The sequence below is a fragment of the Sturnus vulgaris genome, chromosome 5 (genome assembly GCF_052056855.1).
Source record: "Sturnus vulgaris isolate bStuVul1 chromosome 5, bStuVul1.hap1, whole genome shotgun sequence".
Taxonomy (NCBI): Eukaryota; Metazoa; Chordata; class Aves; order Passeriformes; family Sturnidae; genus Sturnus; species Sturnus vulgaris.
Genome location: NC_142247.1, coordinates 15,013,120 through 15,030,854, shown reverse-complemented (window position 1 = coordinate 15,030,854; position 17,735 = coordinate 15,013,120). Strand labels below are relative to the sequence as shown.

General features: G+C 39.8%; 1 protein-coding gene across 1 annotated transcript; it reads right to left on the bottom strand.

Annotated features, from left to right (window-relative positions):
- Positions 1-11,735: 11,735 nt before the first annotated feature.
- On the bottom strand, positions 11,736-17,001 carry YEATS4 (YEATS domain containing 4). Its single transcript, XM_014879793.2, has 7 exons — positions 16,901-17,001; positions 16,686-16,805; positions 16,113-16,179; positions 15,928-16,022; positions 14,407-14,499; positions 14,242-14,329; positions 11,736-12,317 (listed from the first exon to the last, which is right to left on the bottom strand). Exons 1-7 carry the CDS (start codon positions 16,949-16,951, stop codon positions 12,148-12,150), a joined length of 684 nt encoding a protein of 227 aa, XP_014735279.1. The 5' UTR covers positions 16,952-17,001; the 3' UTR covers positions 11,736-12,147.
- Between the last annotated feature and the right edge of the window lie 734 nt (positions 17,002-17,735).

Below are 17,735 nucleotides of genomic sequence, written 5' to 3'. Positions count from 1 at the left end.
CAGGAAAATGGTGTGTTGCCTTAGGGAGAGAGCTACAGGCAGAACTTACTGCTGTTGCCCACGTGGAAAAATGTACCAGATTCTTCTCAGATATGCACAGTGACAAGCTGAGAAGGAATGGAAACATGTTGCTAAGTTTTGCTTAGATTCAGAGATTTATTTATTTCTCTTGCCTGCTCTATTTCTCTCTTTCAGTCTCTCTATCTCTCTGTCTCTTTCTGTCTCTCTATCATGAAGGTGGTCAAATACCGTAAGAAGTTGCCAAGAGAGGCATGTGACCTCCTTCCAGGGAGATACCTGGAGTCTGACTAAACATGTTCCTGAGCAACCTGGGCTGACTGGCCCCACTTTGACCAGTAGCTGGTCCTAAGTGGCCTCCAGAGGCCCATGGCAACCCATTGGTTCTGGCTTCTCAAGGTGGGTTCTTACCACATGCTTGAGCCTTAACTATATGTTATTTCAGATGGCATATTCATGAGTGAAGTGGAATATATTTGCTCCAGGTTAACAACTACCTATTAAAACTCAGTTCAAGAACATTGTGGGGCTAAGGCCCTTTGGATTTGGCATAAACAAAGCAAGAGTCAGCTATGGTACTTTCTGTATAAAGGCTTGATAAAGTATTAAAATACTGTGTAAAATGTCAAGAAGAGGAGTTCGTTGTCAGGGTGCAGCTATAGCAGGAGTCAGTAAGTGGTATTGTTGTCCGTTCTTAAGGTTTTTGGTTTTTTACTTCCAATGTCTTCTTTAAACAAATGACATAATTCATTTGTCAGACACTGAATGATGGGGAAGAGTTAACCTGGCATAGCATGTGCTGCCAAGTCACATGATGTGCTTGTATAGGTACATATTCTCTGCATCTGGATCAAACCTGTCTCCAACAAGAAAGTCAGTAAAAAGGTGTTCTTCACCCTGATATGTCTAACTAGGGTCAGTGCTTCTTAATACTTGGGTTAAGATGTTTGAAAGGTAAGATAAAGCTATTTGTGGATGACTGCTTCTGTTTAACACCTGGCACCCATGGCATGAACAAACAATTCAGACTACAGCAACACCAAAACTGCCCATCACTGTTTTCTCCTGTAATAAGAACTTTTATTTAAGAGCTGAAGATCCTGCCACAGCTCAGCAACTTAACAACGTGTATTCATCAGCAATAGTTATGGAATAAGCTGAGTCCTATAGTTTTAAAGAATAAATGTACTTCAACTTAATTACAGTCAGGCCTGAATAAAAATTAAAGGGTTTGCATGTCTGTTAGTCTGTATGTGGGTAGAAAGGCAGTGAGGTTAAGATAATAGTCTCAAAATGCATTCTCAGAAAACATTTAAAACCACAGCAGGGTGTGATTGTATGCAAATAAGTATTTTTGCAATAGCAGATTAAACACCTTATGGAATTTGTATGGAAAACTGCATGCTTGTACTTGATGCAAAGTATGATTAAGCACCGGTGTGTGGAGTTTTTGCCTTTGGTCAAAAATTAAGGCAGATTTAAATCAATCAATGTTTTTTTCAGTCTTTTCACAGTGTATATTATAAGTTACGAATGGTGACTTCTAGAGGGAAAACATAACTTTTTCCTTGGTGTCTGCATTGTTACAAGAATATGTCCTACTATTGTTCCCATTCAGTAAATGCAGGGCAGTAGCAGAAATTCTGGTGATAACATGGCAACATGTAGGATCTGAGACAGTGAGGGAAGAAAACTGGCAAATTGATGTAAACTTTTACTAGAATAGCTCCTACTGTATGTATTTTGCATCAGCTTACAGACAGCTTTTCGTGAATGGGTGAATGAAGCATTTCAGGTTCCAGGACTACATTTAAATAAACTTCTTTCATGTTCAAAGATTGTTAAAATGACCCTCAGGCAACCCAGTGCCTTTAGGGGCAGCAGTACTGCAGGTACTAAGCAGTATCCTTAGCAGTAGTGGAAAGACCTGCATTGTCACAGGCAGATGATCACTGCTCTGCTTGGTCATTTTCATAGCTGAGGTTGGCAGAATGACTTAACTGTCTTTGGAAAATAGTTTTCAATATTAAGTTCTAATCTACATTGCATACCAGAGTTGTGTATCTGCCTTTCTGAAACTCCTTTCTCTTACATACAAATTAGTGTGTCCTGTGCAATGAGAGTAATACCATGCCTTTTCCTAGAAAATTGCCCTTTGGTATGGTCAGGAAGAAGTTTAAAAGAATATTTAAAGTTGCAACTTGATTTTTTTTTTCTCCTAGCCATGATAGAACTGATTTACATAATGACCATTGTTTTAATCCCATGTTTTTCCTATCTGGAGTAGAAAAAATAAAATACATTACTTCAATTTAACTTTTATATAAACAGCGACTAAATTGGACTCACGGCAATATGCAGTTTCTCTGGGATGGATATAGTACTTCAGGAAAAACTTAAAAGCTTCCCTGAAGAAGTCAAATTATCACGTTGAGAAGAAGTAAAACACACTCTCTGTCTTCCAAAACAATTCTGCCTACTCAGCAGTAAATCTACAGAGAGAACCCAAGCTCACACTGGCAGGATTATGCTTCTGCCTCTTAATCATAATTTGTTAGTGAAAGCAGTGGTCAAAGGAAGTGCAAGGTCAGCTGTTCTGAACACTGGTAGAGCAGGCTACACTCTCCTTCATTCATGTGCCCTTGTCCCACAGACTCCAAAATCACATCTGGACATGAGCAGATAACTTAAACATTGTGATTTATACAGAGAGGTGAAAATTGGAGCACTCTGAAAGGTGTCACCTGCCCTCCCCTGGAAAGGTGTCATCCCTGCTTTGGGAAAGGCTTGGTTTATGGAGCTGCCGAAGTACTGATCATACCCTGGGGTTTTAAGAGAAGAAAAACATAAATGCCAGGGTTTTTTTTTCATTTCTCCCCAACATATAAGGAGTGGGCTTCTTCAGGAAAAAAAAAATCTTATTACCATATGGACAGAAACCACCAAGTGAAGGTAGTGGGCCATCCAAAGGGATGAACTACTCCAAGCCCTTGAAAAAATAACTTTTAAAGTTAGAGCTGAGACAGCCAATGTAAAAGTCTGTGTAAATAACTTTGGGTATGTTCCCTCAGAAGAGGCATAGAAAAGAAAAGGTGACTTGTGGCAAAGCAGAATTATTGGTAATGGAATGTAAAGCTGTTTTTACACTGCCTCATTTTGCAGCTAGCATATTATTTCTCACTTTTAGGACTGCCTAAGTTCACACATAAGCCAGTAGAAGCAAACTACATAATTGCTTGAAACAAGGGAAATAAAAGCAGAGTTGTTCATGTAATGATATTTTAAGCAATAATTATTTCAAGCAGGAATAATTAGATTTCCCTTCAGTAGCATATAATAGCTTATATTTTAAGGCAATTTAGGGACAAAATCAAAATACATACCAACATTATTCCCTCATGCAGAAACAAGTATGGGGAAGAGTCTGAAGGATGGAGACCAAGGAAGTCTTGCTCACAAGATTTTTCCTGAAGCAGTTTAGTTCAAGTGGCACTAACTAACTCTATTAATAGAGATTTGCCCAACTGTGTTTGTTATTCCCCACTGCTTCACTTTTTGCAGGAGAAATGGAAGATTACAGAACAGTTTTTGCTTTAATTAAGCATTTTTTTTAAGTCTTGTGTTTACATTAAAGAACCCCAAAGAAACAGACCTTCAAGATGAAGTGAGAAAAGGTGAAGTTTATGAGCCTGCCTCTTGGGGAAGTTCATTGCACTGCTAAGAAAATTTCTGCCCCTCACAGCAGAGAGCTTAATTATGTAAGGAGAGCCAGACTGGTGACTGTGGACCATAGATGAGCTTTGATGGGCTTTTCCTTCTCTCTCTGTCACACTCTCAGCCTTTCCTGAGATGTTCAGTTTCAATTAGTTGCTGTTTGTGTCAGAGCCCAGGATAGACTGCATATCCTGGTTTTAAACGAGACCCACTCATCAGTGCAGACCTCTGTGAAGCAGCCCGAAGTATTTGGGGTTTTTGTTCTGCATTCAAAATTGGTGGATACAGGATTATTTTGTTAAAGTATGAAGCAAGATGCCTAGAGTTTTTGTTCTTTTTTTCCCAAGGCTACTTAATTCTGTACCTAACATGTACCCACTTCAATCCTCAAACAGCCTTTTTGCTACAAATGGCAGATTTTCAGAATATTTTTGCTTTTTCCATCTCTCCTTTTTTAAAACCATAACAACATTTTTAATGGAAGTGACTTCCTGGACTACTACTTTTTAAAAAATAAGTCTGATTTGTTAATGAAGGTGAATTCATAGACAGCAGTTTCTTCTCTCTACCCACTATAGTCAGACTGAGTTGTGTTGCCACAGGATGAGAACTGTACTGTACTGAATGCTTCTTCAGATCAAAGTGGATGAAGGGTATAATTTTAGAGCTGAAAGACCTTGCTTAGAGTTGGAGTAAAGAACTGCAGTTTATAATACCACCCATCCTATACTGCCCATTCAGATTGCAGGCCTTCAGGCCTGGAACTCTGCCTGTGCATTTTACATGTGCAATATTCTCAGCATAGAATGTAAATAATAATATATCATCACTGAAGGGAATAGCTCAGTGAAGCAATCCACAACTGAGTGAACCTTTCAGATATTGTGGAACAAGGCCAGCATTACTTCAAAAACATTTCTTTTTTCACAAAGTCAGTCAAATGCCTAAATTAAAATCCCACTCAATTGCTTTAGTCTTATCAGATAAAGTATCTGTGTGTTCATTTAATATGCCTCTCATGCATTTTATCTTTATGCTTCATTTAAATATGAGAAGCAAACACATTTTATGTAGTTGTTATTCTCCAATTACTACAAAAGCTTCTTGGAATCTTTGATCATGAGAATGTTATTTCAATCCCAGTTTTGCTTTGCAATTACAAAGTGTCTTCACTGAAGTTAGTTTGGATGCAATTCTAACCCCAGTAGAGTAAACCACAGTCAGTCCTCAGAAAACCAGGTATGACTATGGAGCAGTAAAGAGATCAGAATGAACCCAAATAACTGAGTTGATTTATGTGGTGGTGGGGTTTTTTTAGACAGAAATTCCAACCAAAGCCGTAATGATAACTGGCACCTGATGTGAAACATCAATGACTTAGCATTACATGGCATTTACAAAATGTTATTAAAATACATCAGATCAGCAAATTTTATTTTTTTGTATCAGGGATACCAGGATAGAGGTTCAGTCACAGTGGTTTGGTTTCTTAGGGGTATTTTTACACAAGGCCACAGAGAAGTGATGCAGGTACATAATGGCTGCCAACCAAGTTCAACATGCTTGAGTGTGCACAGCTATTTGATGATCACAGTGTATTCAGACTTGTCACACAAACTGTCTCTAGATTTAGCTAAGACTGAAGAGTGAAGGTAAGAGTGAAGGTAAGAGTTTAGATAATATTGAAGACACTCTACAGCATCATTGTCAGATGAAGCTCAAGAAATAACAGCAGTCGCAAAACTAAGTTCCACTACTTTTTGTCTTACTGATCATTTGTCTAGTATTTATTGAGTGGTGAAGTAGCTGTAGCACAGAACAGAGGAGAATAATGGAAATTATAAAGGGCAAATCTTTTGGCAATTGTGCAAAATACAGTGTAAAAAAATAATTTTACTGCTAAGTCAACAAGAGGGCATGCAATAGCAATGACTAGGTGACAAACTGACAAATGGTTTGTTTAAATTTATGCATAAGGTATCTTAAGATTTCCAAAAGCCTTAGCTTAATACTTGTAAAGGAATGCTGTAAAGTCTTAACTATCATGAAATATAAAACATTATTTAAGTTTCTCTTCTACTATTAAAATGTGGCTTCTTCATTTACTGATTTATTACCTTCATTCACCAGAGACCTGATTGAAATTCACTCACTTCACAAGGATTGAAGGTCAGATTTATTTAGTGGAGTACTGAGCATTTCCATCCCCAAACACAGAGGCAGAGCAATTGCAAGCGTCTAGTACCACAAAGGGTCAGATTAAACTATGAACAAAGTATTTTCAGACAATGAATCCATGAAGAGTTTTACTGCTTTTCTGTTTTAAAATGCACATATTGTGTCAGCTGTTCCAAAAAGTAATGATTTTGTTTCTATCTTTTATCCCCGAGGGGAAAAAGAATACTTGAAAGAATTCACATCTTTAGAAATGTATCTTCTTTATTCTCAGCAAATGCACAAGGACTAGGACTCATTTCTTACTTACTAACAAAAACCAAGCAAAACTCTCAACACAGTTTAGTTTAAATTTAGCTAGACTATGTTTGCTATTTGAAACTGTAGACTCCTGACTATCAAATAATGTCGAGTGAATCTATCAGGATGCAGGACTAGCAGACCAACCAGCCATGAGATACTCCAAGAGTACAAAACACCACCCAAGAGCAGCAGCCTTGTGGTTGGTGACTCACACCAAATCAGCTGTGCCCTCTGACATGGCCCACGGTTTTCTGTTGTGATCCAAGGCAATGCCCATCTCATCTAACACTGCACCTCCTGCCTGTTGCTGATAAGGACTATACAAAGACGATTCAGAGCAACCACAAAGCTTTGCAAAGCAGCAGATGTTTTCATCATTTTAAACACTATGTAGTGGGTGCTGGAGTTCAGTCTGTCTAGTTTAGTCTTGTGTCTTTCTTCACCATGCAAACATACTTAACCTGTAGCAAGAAAGAAAAGGAAAAAACAGTTCCAGTTGTCCAATATATATATATACATGTTTATTCTACAATCACTAAAATGTTGTATAACTCCCAAAGGTAACGGGAAAATAATTCCATCTAGTTTAGACATATTGATTTACTAAGGATGCAACTCTTTCCTGAGATGGTCGCTTCTTTCAGCTTGAAAAAAAAGCACTGCATTTGTTTTCTCTAAAGCCCTAATCATTACACGAGGTTATGGTTTTTCTTAGAGAGGAAAGTCCAGTCTTAGAGAAGTCCTGCAGAGCTGAGTGTCTACAGCTCACCGTGGGCAGCAGCACAGGGCAGTACTCTCATGATCTCATGGTGAAGAACTAAAACTGTGATGCACGTTCAGTTTTTCTTGGGAATATTTAGCCTACCAAGTAAATGCTTTACCTACTACATAAACTTCCATAAGGAAATCAGGAAATAACACTAAAAGTTTACTGCAAGCTCTTCAAACATAACTTCTCAACATTCTCCTTTTTACCTCTGAGTTCAGATGGCTTGGGACCTGAATGGAGCTTTAGGTGGAACACGGTTATCACTCTACTCAGGACAGTAATTAAAACAAGAATAACCTGGATTCATTCTTACTTCAAAAATCATAGAGATGCTTTTTATTAACATTCGAGATCAGAGGTTAAATAAAATGTGCAATTTGGAAAAAGCTGGTTTGTAGCTGAAAAAAAGAGTGAGATTTGCCTGACATTGCAGAATTAAGATATTAAGAAAAAAAAAAGAGCTATTAGTCACTTCAGGTGAAAGCATTTGCAAAGCAGAAGCCAGCAGTAGATCAGATGAAATTTGTTTTCTGTCCTAAAGTACAGAATTCCCCACAAGTGCAGGAATGAGAAGGGCCAACTTCTCATTTAGCATATGAACACCTTAAAAATACAAACATACAGGGGCAGAGCAGGACAAATACTGTATATTGCAATATTAATTAAGTTCTTTTTGTGGTCTAATCACTGACATTCAAGAGATTTTTCCTATGAAAATCAAGACATAAATGTTAATTTTCTATATGTATTAGCTATTTGTGTAGGCAAGACTTTTTCACTAGAAACTTACATGACTTCGTGTGCTGGCTTAAAACATTTCAAAATGGAAATAGTATGAATGTATCATAAGTGAATGTTACATAAATCCCAACTAAATATATATATATATATATAAAACATGAATTTCTCATTGTTGCTATTCTTTTCTACCATCCTCTTTTCTTCTCCCTCTTAAGTGAAATTGTTCTTCCCTGCTGCACGCAGGAAAATTAGAAGTTCCAACACACTTGGAAGCTAAAGGTTCATTTGTAGTATTCATTAAGCAGTAAGTAGTCAAAGAAGTTTATTAATTTTATCAACATTAAGTTGTAAAAAGTAACTACTTTTACTAGTGTAAAATCCTGCCATTTTGGACCTGCAATTAAGTGCAAGCAAAATATGCAGTCCAGTAGAGTGCCTGTTATGTTTTGTGCACTCATATTGTCACATAATCTTGGCCTGAAAAAGGAAAAAAACTAAAAGCAGCCACAGAGATTTTTCTTTTGAAAGCTCCTTCCCTTCCTAAATGAAGAAAAATTGTAAACATTCAGGCTTTATTTTGTGCTTCCTGGCACAGCATACTTGATTTGTTGACAAGGCTGCTGAACAGTTCTGTAACATGCAAGAGATAATTTTGTCACCTCTACAAAAATAAATACAGCTATTCTCATCAGATGACCAAGTCTCAAAGCAAATGAGATCAACCAAAGATGTCACAGATCTGCCAAAATCCCAGTAATTAAGCTGCTGTAGAGACTAGAGAATATTTTGGACATACCTGCCACCTGGTGTTTGGAAAACATCATGTCTGAAAACAACCTGAAATGCTCTTAAATCTGTATTCTCATTAAGACACACACTGCTGTATTTCATATGGATGCAATGCAGAAGCAGCAAAAGGTCGGTGTTATTACCAGTGTCTGTCTAGAAACAAAATGAACACGGTGCTTTAATGTTGCTTCCAGTTCCTTCTCTACTGACTACAAAAATTCTTCAACTGTATTTACATATCTCCTGTCAGATAATGGTGCTTTTGGTGAGAAACATTCTGGGTGACAGCCTTATAGTACTTCACAGTCTGACTGTAAACCATGGTGTGCCAAACCCAAAGGCAAGACCTGAGTTGTATGAGTTGCAGCTAGGTAAGAAAAGGACTAGTGGTATATAATACTGTGTACTAAGTAGTGAGTCATTGTCTGAAATTACTGTGATGAGTATTAATTTGTCTTAGCTAAAGCATTTAAAACGCCCAAGTCTTTATAGTGGAAATGGCTACGACACTAATTTTGCATACTTGATATTGATGGTCACTGGTAAAATTCATAACAGTAAGCATATAAATGAGATAAACCATGTTTATCTAGCAAAAGATTACTTCAAGTGGTGGCTGAAGCTTTAGTGTAGGCAACTGAACAAATCACTGTGCAACTCAATGATACCAAACTGTACCTATAGCACAGTGAGATGTTTTTTTCTCCTCCTCTGCAAAGCAAGATTTAAATACAACTGGTTTCCCAATAATAGCTCAGGATAAAGCCACAGTTTAAGGTCAGTCTCAGCAATAAAAACAGCATTTAAGTTTGCACCCTGGCAAGCACAAACTGGAACTATTTTTCTGGAATCGCATCTTTGTAGGACTGCCAAAAATAAAGTGGAGTGTAGCATTTGGGTTTGTCTTTTTCTTCAAGGCAATGGAGGTCAAATGCAACTGTGTCCTTAGGTGCCCCACTCCATTTCAGTTCCAATACCTTTGAAAATGATACACACTAGAAGATCAGCACTTACTGTAAATTTACTGTGTACACACACTCTCAGGTGTTTTATCTGCAGAGCACATGGGAAAAACATAACCTCTCTGTTAGCTGAGATCCATGCAGTTCGTGGGGATGGCCTGTGCAAGGCCAGGAGCTGGACTCAATCCTCACATCCAACTCAGGATATTCTATGACTAAGTCTGGGATTAATTGTCATTAACTTCTCCCAGAATTTAGTTACTGTCTAATACAGGGCTCAGTTGCTTTCTCAGCATTTGAAAAATATGTTTTCTAATGAAAACACATATCCTAACATGGAACTTGGTAAAGCAGATCCTCTTCCTGTTCTCTGTTGACAATGACTACTCAGCACAGACAGCTCTGTTAGCAAATTAGGACTATTTTCTTATTACTGAGAGAGGAACCCAATTACTCTTCTAAGATCTTTGCAGAGAGTGCAAAGGAGAAGAAAAAAACACCCCAAAAGTTGAAATAAAAACTGAGGAAAAAAAGACCACTAACTCCAAATAGAAATTACATCAGTGGTCTAGCATGCTTATGGCTAGTAGCAGTGGAGCCACGATCATTACTCATGTATCCTAGGACACGAGGCTGTTTATCGGATATAAACAAGAAAAAATATTTCAGGTTCTCATGAGAAAGTTGGATTCAAAAGGTACATTTCCATTATTTTTTGGTCTATACAAGTCTGTTTCAGCAGACCTGTTCACACTAGCCACAGCTCCTGCAGAACCCCTTTAATATTTCATTTGAGTTGGTCATCATTACTATTCTTTTAACTGACAAATATAAAAATAATAATGTTGTGTACACTAAAAATTGTGCTTTCAATTCCCATTTTTGTTTCAGCATGCACAACATACTGTGGCTCATGCAAGTCTTATGCTCAGTGCACAGCCCTGAAAATGGCATCTCCTTCAGCTGCTGCTTAAAAGGAAATTGGCTACTGAATAAAGAAGCCAAAGCACTTAGGTAGCCAAAAATTGACAAATCTGGATATTCTGCACTGCCAGGAAGGATGTGTGCAGACACCACAGTACAAGCTCAAGCTCTTCAACCTATGTGTAGTCATAATACCATAAACCAAGTATGCCAAGTTGCTTAATGAAAAACCTAATGAAAACCCTAAGTCTACATATTGAGTGATGAAACTTTCACTTCAGTTTACCAAGCCACATAAAAGCCGATCAATCATCAGTTGTTTCAAATATGAAGAAATGAGTGCTTTGTTCTCAAAGGATTGATAAAATCATGCACTGATTTTTCGGGGGAACGCTTGCTGGTGACTTAAGAATTATATGGCAAGATTTTGGTACTGAGGGGGCTATAGGGGTGGCTTCTGTGAGAAGCTGCCAGAAAGCTTCCCCTATGTCCAACAAAGCCAATGCCAGACAGCTCCAAGATGGACCTGCCACTGGCCAAGGCTGAGCCCAACAGGTTGCTGATTTTAAAAGGGGGAAGAAAATCTTGCTTGGGCAGGGGGAACAGGAGTGGAGAGAGGAGTGAGGATATGTGAGGAACAGCCTTACAGACATCACAGTCGGTGAGGAAGGAGAATATGCCCCAGGTGCTGGAGCAGAGATCCACCTGCAGCCTGTGTGGAGGTGGAGCACTTCACACCAGAGCAAGGGGATGCCTAGAGGAGACTGATCCCGTGGGAAGCCTGCACTGGACAGGCTCCTGTGGCCCCATGGAAAGGAGCTCACACTGGTGCAGGTTTGCTGGCAGCACTCGTGACCCCATGGGGTACTTAACGCTTCATGAAGAAATGTAATCCATGAGAAGCTCTCCCATTGGAGAATTCATGGAAGACTGTCTCTTGTGGGAGGGATACCAGGCTGGAGCAGGGGAAGAGTGAGAAGAGGAAGAAGTGGCAGAGATAACATTTGACTAAGTGACTGTAGTACAGTACAAATATGAAACAAAATCCTACAAAACAGTACTGGAATAGTTTGCTGTTTCTGAGCATAGCTGGTAGCATTGATGCATTTTTATGTGTTAAAGCAGCTTTGGAGCTAGAAACTCTTACCTGTAAATACACAAGTAATTTTAAATCCTGTTTTCAGGAAGTGCTTTCACTGTGCTAATAACAGAGATACACCAAAAATCATTGTAACCAGACTTAAACAACTTGCATACCTTTGTATTTCAACCTCTGCCTTAAATCAGGATAGGCTACTTACAGTTTTTCTTGAAGCCCACAGCTGGACAGAGACAAAAAATTAAAATAAAAAACTGCATATTTTATTTTTAGCTTTAAAGATGCATCTCTAAACAATCAGTAGAAAAAAAAAAGTAAAAAAGTAAACACCAGCATTTTGTAAAATCACATTGAACTAATACAAGACTTAATACAAAGTTTCCATACACGACTCAAATGCAGTTTTCAAAGAAAAAGCAGTCTGGTCTTCAAGATCACTTCCACTTGAAAGAAATCGTTAAGTACCCACAGATTTTGACTATAAAACAAGGATACATTCTTTCTTTTTTCTCCCATTTATGGAGTTGATTGCCACAAACTTCAATCACTTGCCAGTGAAATTCTCACAGTCTCAGTTACAGAACTGAAGAGAACTCATACAATTCCATGACTGAAGTCTTTCCGTTCTCAGTACACACTCAAGTCAGCACTTGTCACATATCTTTAGACTGATCATCTTCTTCAAGTTTTCTGATTTCACTCTTTAAACAGTTGATGGTTTCACGACTTGCTTTTAGTCTCTCTTTAAGCTCAGCAATTTCAAAACTAGTCTTCTTTTTGGCAGCTTCGAGTTTCTCCCTGGTTTTCACTTCAAGATCTGCAACTGTGGCAGTGACAAAGAAAAATATATATTTTAAGTATCATGAAATTTGCTTTTTTTTTTTTAATTGAAACAGTAATTTGGATAGCATGTGTCCTGAAAAAAAAGTCTGTTACTGTTATCCTTAGAGATTCAATGGTTGTAATCGAAATGGTATCCGCATAAGAATCTGGATTTAAAAAAAAAAAAGTTTTGCAATCTCATTCAGCCTAACAGTTTTATAGATAGTTATACAATTCATAAAATAATCTTCTACAGTTTTTTTTAAAGATTAGGTGAGGAAAATAAAACCTGACATGGTGACAGCAGATACATGGAAAATTACAGAGAACTATAAATATATGTTGCCCAGTGACAGCACATGAGGCCACAGGCACAAACTGAAACATGGCAGGTTCCCTGTGAACATCAGGAAACTTTCACTGTGAAAGTGACCAAGTGGTGGCACAGATTGCCCAGAGGTTGTGGAATCTCCATCCATGGAGACATTTAGAAGCCATCTGGGGACACAATCCTGGGATGCAGCTGCAGGTGGCCCTGCTAGGGCAGGGGGGGACAAGATGCATCCAGAAGTCCCTTCAAGCTTCCACCATTCTGTGGTTCCTTCTCCATGTATTGTAACCATTTTCTAAGTCTCACTGGAGTTTAATTCTACGTATCAGTTATGTTGCCCTGCTTTTATGAATATCTGGCATCAAGTATTCTATTTTTTATTATTTTTTTCATGGTCAGCTCTTAGGACAAAGATGGTAAAGCAACAAGTTTATGAAGGCTGCAGAGACCACTCATATCCCATCCATTACATAACTGTGGGCAGTGCCAAATATTATCTGCTTCATTAGCACATTTTAAGAAAGCATTTATACAAAGAAACACTGCCTACTGAAAGTTTCTACCTACTCTCTGGAAAAATATCCAAAAATGTTAAATGAAAAAAGTTTAAATTTAATGTTTTTATGAATCATATTATACAATTTCTAAACAAAAACTGTAACATGCAACAATAACAAAAATCCACCTCAAGACTGGCAGAACTGAGGCAGGAAGTACATGCTCACAGAGCCAAGCAGACTTAAGGCAAATAGGAACCCTAACTTTGAAGGGCTTCAAACTCATAATCACTCACCACTCTTAGCTCTAGGTGTCTGCTGTCCAAAAAATACCTGACATTTGTTGTCACATGAACATAAGGTCAGGTGAGGTGGACTATAATGGATTAAAGTTTGTAATTAATAGGGCAGGATTTTGGCTCAATAATTACTACATCTTCTACTCTCAGAAAGCAAATGAGAGATGAAATACAGAACAGAAATAATCACTAAATGCATTACAACTTATGAACCAATGGACTTTCATTTAATTTCCTTAGTTCCCTTAATATTTTTGCTTATATTTGGAGACAAATTGGATTAAAACAACCTAAAAACCATTACACTGCACTGAAAAAGTATGTTATGAAATTACCTGCAGTAAAGAAGTAGAAGGGAAAAAGAGCTTTCAGACACTACTCTTGATCTACAAAGGGTTGCTGCTTTGACTTAAGCATCACCAACTGTTCTGTATCTCAGGCCTTCAAGTGTGACCTTTGCTTGCAGTGCTGAACAGAACTGTACCACAGAGTGGCCTTCATTTATTCTGTTTTAATTCATTTCAAAGATGTCAGACTAGGTGTAGTTCATGCCATCACTCTTCAAACCAAGTAATTCCTAATTTGTTTGTTTTTTTAGCAGCCATAGGATAAGAAAATCTTAGAAGTTTTGAGGTAAATATTAATACCTTTGCAAAAGTTGAAGTTAAATTTAATGCAAAATTACATTTTTTTGCAGCATCCAAATCCACTGTACTGTTACAGCCCAGAAAAAACACATTAAAAGCAAATCCAACTATCGTTATTTCTAGAATTAAAGTATTTTAATTTTCAACTTACACTCTGTTTCATGTTTATAAGCACCTAGTGTTAGCTGACGAGACGTTGTTAACAGCTGCTGCATCATTGCAGTAGGATCTTGAAATATCTAATGAAGGAGAAAAATACATGGTATCACTAATACTCTTCAAAATAAAGTGAGGATTACATTAAGAATGTTCATACCATTTCATCATAGAATTCGGAAACTACAGTCTTCTTCCCCAGGATGGCATTGGTATCCGACTGAAAAAGCTTCAGCAAGTGATACAAAGTTACCTATACAAAGACAGATTTTTATTAGCTTGAAAATTGTAGGCGAATAGAAATCTTGTTCTAGGTATCAACAAACAGTATTTGTTCCTACAAAATAACTGTACAGGATTTAAAACTGTTTTAGGAATGCAAATATAAATGTCATATAGCTTCAGCAGAATTAAACTTTAAATTTAATATTACCTGTTAAAATGCCAACTATCCAAAGCCTCTTGAGACTAAAAATTTAGTGGTTTAGGACAGATATATAAAAAATACTAATATCACATCCTCTGAAAACATTTCCAAATGGGTGATTTAATTCAAACCGACTTTCTCAGTTAATCAGTTAGGAAGTGCTTTCTGTGACCTTATCCTCTATTCCTGAGAAAATGAAGCACCAGGGAGGCTGTGAATCAGTTTTCACTGAACTCTCTATGGGATTACTCTTCCATCCCTGCCCTGCACATGGCAGGCTGGGGAGAGGACTGGAAGCCCTCTGTGCAGCCCCGAGGAGCCACTGACCACCTGGCCCGGGAAGAGCACACACAGCCCACGCTTCTCCCCTTCCAAACAGGCCCAGCAGCCGTGGTGGAACAGAGCAGTACCTGACTCCCTTTGGTACTTCCTGGAAAGGAAGAACGTGACAGGCTCCAAAACAGCCTTCCAAGCACAGCAGCAAAGAAAAACACCCAACCAACCTTAGGACAGCTTGGTCAAGCTGTGAATGGAATTAATACAAGTCAGGATGCTACTGAGCCAAACAGCAAAGGAAACCCATTGTTACCAATTGCCAAGTATTCAAAACAAAATTTAGTTTCACTCTCATTTAGCCGAAAAAGAGATTAAAAAAAGGATTGTTCATGTGACAGAAGGAACTCAATTCTTACAGAAATAAGCATCCTCTTTCCCTAAAATAGAGCAATCAAGTTTCCTACCTAAACCTGAAGAAACAAACCTACAAGATATGTCTGAAACACAGGAATGGAAGAAAAATTAATTCCAGTAATTTATCCAACTACAGAGTTGTTTTAACCCGGTCTTCTTAGACAGAGACCTGTGCTAGCATAGTAACCCTGCTGTTTTTTGACTGATTTTGATCTGACAGAAAAAAAAATTAAAACACTTAAATACCCTAGAACTTAGAAGCTACATAGAAGAGAAATCCTCAGCGTGTGCTCAACCCAGATAAGGTGTAATATGTGGTCACATATTAGTAAATGTCAGAGAAGGCGAGGACAGGAAAAGCATGAATACCAGGAGTGAAGCACAGAAAGAGGAAAATGTGACCAATCCTTAAAATAATCTTCTACAAGCACAGACTTTATTACCTCCATGGCCAATGAGACTTATTTTGATCAGCAATTTCCTAGAGCTGTAGACCACCCTAATTAATTATTTAATTTTGTTATTTATTATTATTTAACTTTGTTAGAAGTTCAATGTACTTACAGGTCTTTCATTTGGATCAATGAAAAATATCTTAATGATTATTTCAAATTCACCCCAGCCTGTTTCGGTGATTTCATATGGTGGCTTGGTAACAACTGCAAGAGGCAACATAGAAGTGTTAATCTCATGACAAAGCCAGAACAAAAGCGCAGTTCTAGGAACAACTGCCGAAATGCAAAACCCACCTCTTAAAGGATTACCATAGCTTTCATGCAACTTGAATTGAATTTTTTTCACATATGCAGACATGTCCTAAAACAGAAACATTGTTATTTCTGACTATTCAGCACACCAAGTTAATATTCAGTCATCTATCCTACATGCATACATCCCTTCTGATTTTAAACAGTATTTCTTCTGACTTTAAGCACAAAGGGAAAGTAAAATGGCAAATCGAAAAATTAGTTCTGGCACACAAGTCTTTTAATAGTTCGTCCCCATGAATGTTCTCGTCTTCCCCTGAACTGGAAAGACCACTCCAAAAAAACCATAAATGGAAGCATACCTTTCCCATGGTTTTCCTTTTTGGAAACCCACCAGCCAATGTGTTTTCTCTGCTTACAGCCAAAGACCCTCCTGCCCTTTCCTCGAATCCCGGTGCTGCCCGGCAGGAAAAGACGTCTAACATCACGGAGCCCAGCCCTTAAGCCAAGGCCACATCCACAGGCGTTTTCACACTTCCAGGCATAGCAATTCCCGTTTCCCACCCGCCTGTTCCGAAGCCTGAGCAGCCTCTCGGGGAAGCGGCTCTGCCGTACCTCGTTCCGGTACGGCTTCACGTACACCGTCCACTGGTGAGTGTGGCCATCCTCCTCCCTCTTCTTCCCAAAATACCGCGCGACGTTCCCGTACACGATCGGCTTCACGATGGTAACGCCCTGCATGAAAAGAGCACAAGCGCGCACGGCGCGTTCAGAGAGGCGCTGCCGCTCCGCCCCCGCGGCCCGAGCCCCGCCGGCCGCCGAGGCCGCACCTTCACCCTGCCGCCGGAGTCAGGCCCGAACTCTGCCATTCTCTTGAACATATTGCCCGGGGGCGCCGCCCGCCGCCGCCGCCGCCCGCGCCCGCCCCGCCCGGCCCCGCCGCCGCTCCCGCCGCCGCCGCCGCCCCGCGACCGCCATCCCCCGCGGCTTCCGGGGCGGGGCCGCGCCGCTGCCCCCGGCCGGGGCGGGGCGGGAGGGGAAGGGAGGGGAGGGGGCCCGGCCTGCGCCGCCTCACAGGCACACGTCCGCGGAAGGGACCGTCCGGGGCACCCTGTGCCAACCCCCGCGACACCACGGTGCTCAAAGGCTCATCCAGCCTGGCCTTGGAACACTCCCAGTGATGGGACATCCACAGCTTCTCCGGCAACCTGTTCCAGTGCCTTAGCACCCTCACAGGGAAGAATTTCTTCCCGAGATCAATTTTAAATCTACCCTCTTTCAGTTTTAAAGCCATTCCCCTTCGGCCTGTCACTACATGCCTTTGCAAAAAGTCCCTCTCCAGCTCTCTTACAGGCCCCCTTAGGAAGTGAAGTGTGCTCTGAGGCCTCCCCGGAGCCTTCTCTTCTCCAGGCTGACCCAGCTGTCCCAGGAGGAGATGAGTCTGAGGGGGCTGTTGATTTGTGGAGTTGCTCCCTGCCCCAGCTGCAGCCTCTGGCCAGCCGGGCTCTGTCTGTCCCTGTGATGGACCGGAGAACTCGATGGACTCCCCTGGGGAGCTGCAGCCAGACCCTGCCTGCAAACCATTTTCCAGAGCATCCCACCTCCTGTGGCCCCCCAATGCCTGTGCTGGGACTCCTGGCAGACAAGAAGACAGCGAACATCATG

What these genes read in the sequence shown, in the direction of transcription:
- YEATS4 (XM_014879793.2), bottom strand. Translation starts at nt 16,951, where the DNA reads ATGTTCAAGAGAATGGCAGAGTTCGGGCCTGACTCCGGCGGCAGGGTG. An exon ending in CTATGGTAATCCTTTAAGAG is followed by an intron (nt 16,023 to 16,112) that starts GTGGGTTTTGCA and finishes TGCCTCTTGCAG; the next exon opens with TTGTTACCAAGCCACCATAT. An exon ending in TTATAAACATGAAACAGAGT is followed by an intron (nt 12,318 to 14,241) that starts GTAAGTTGAAAA and finishes TCACTGCCACAG; the next exon opens with TTGCAGATCTTGAAGTGAAA.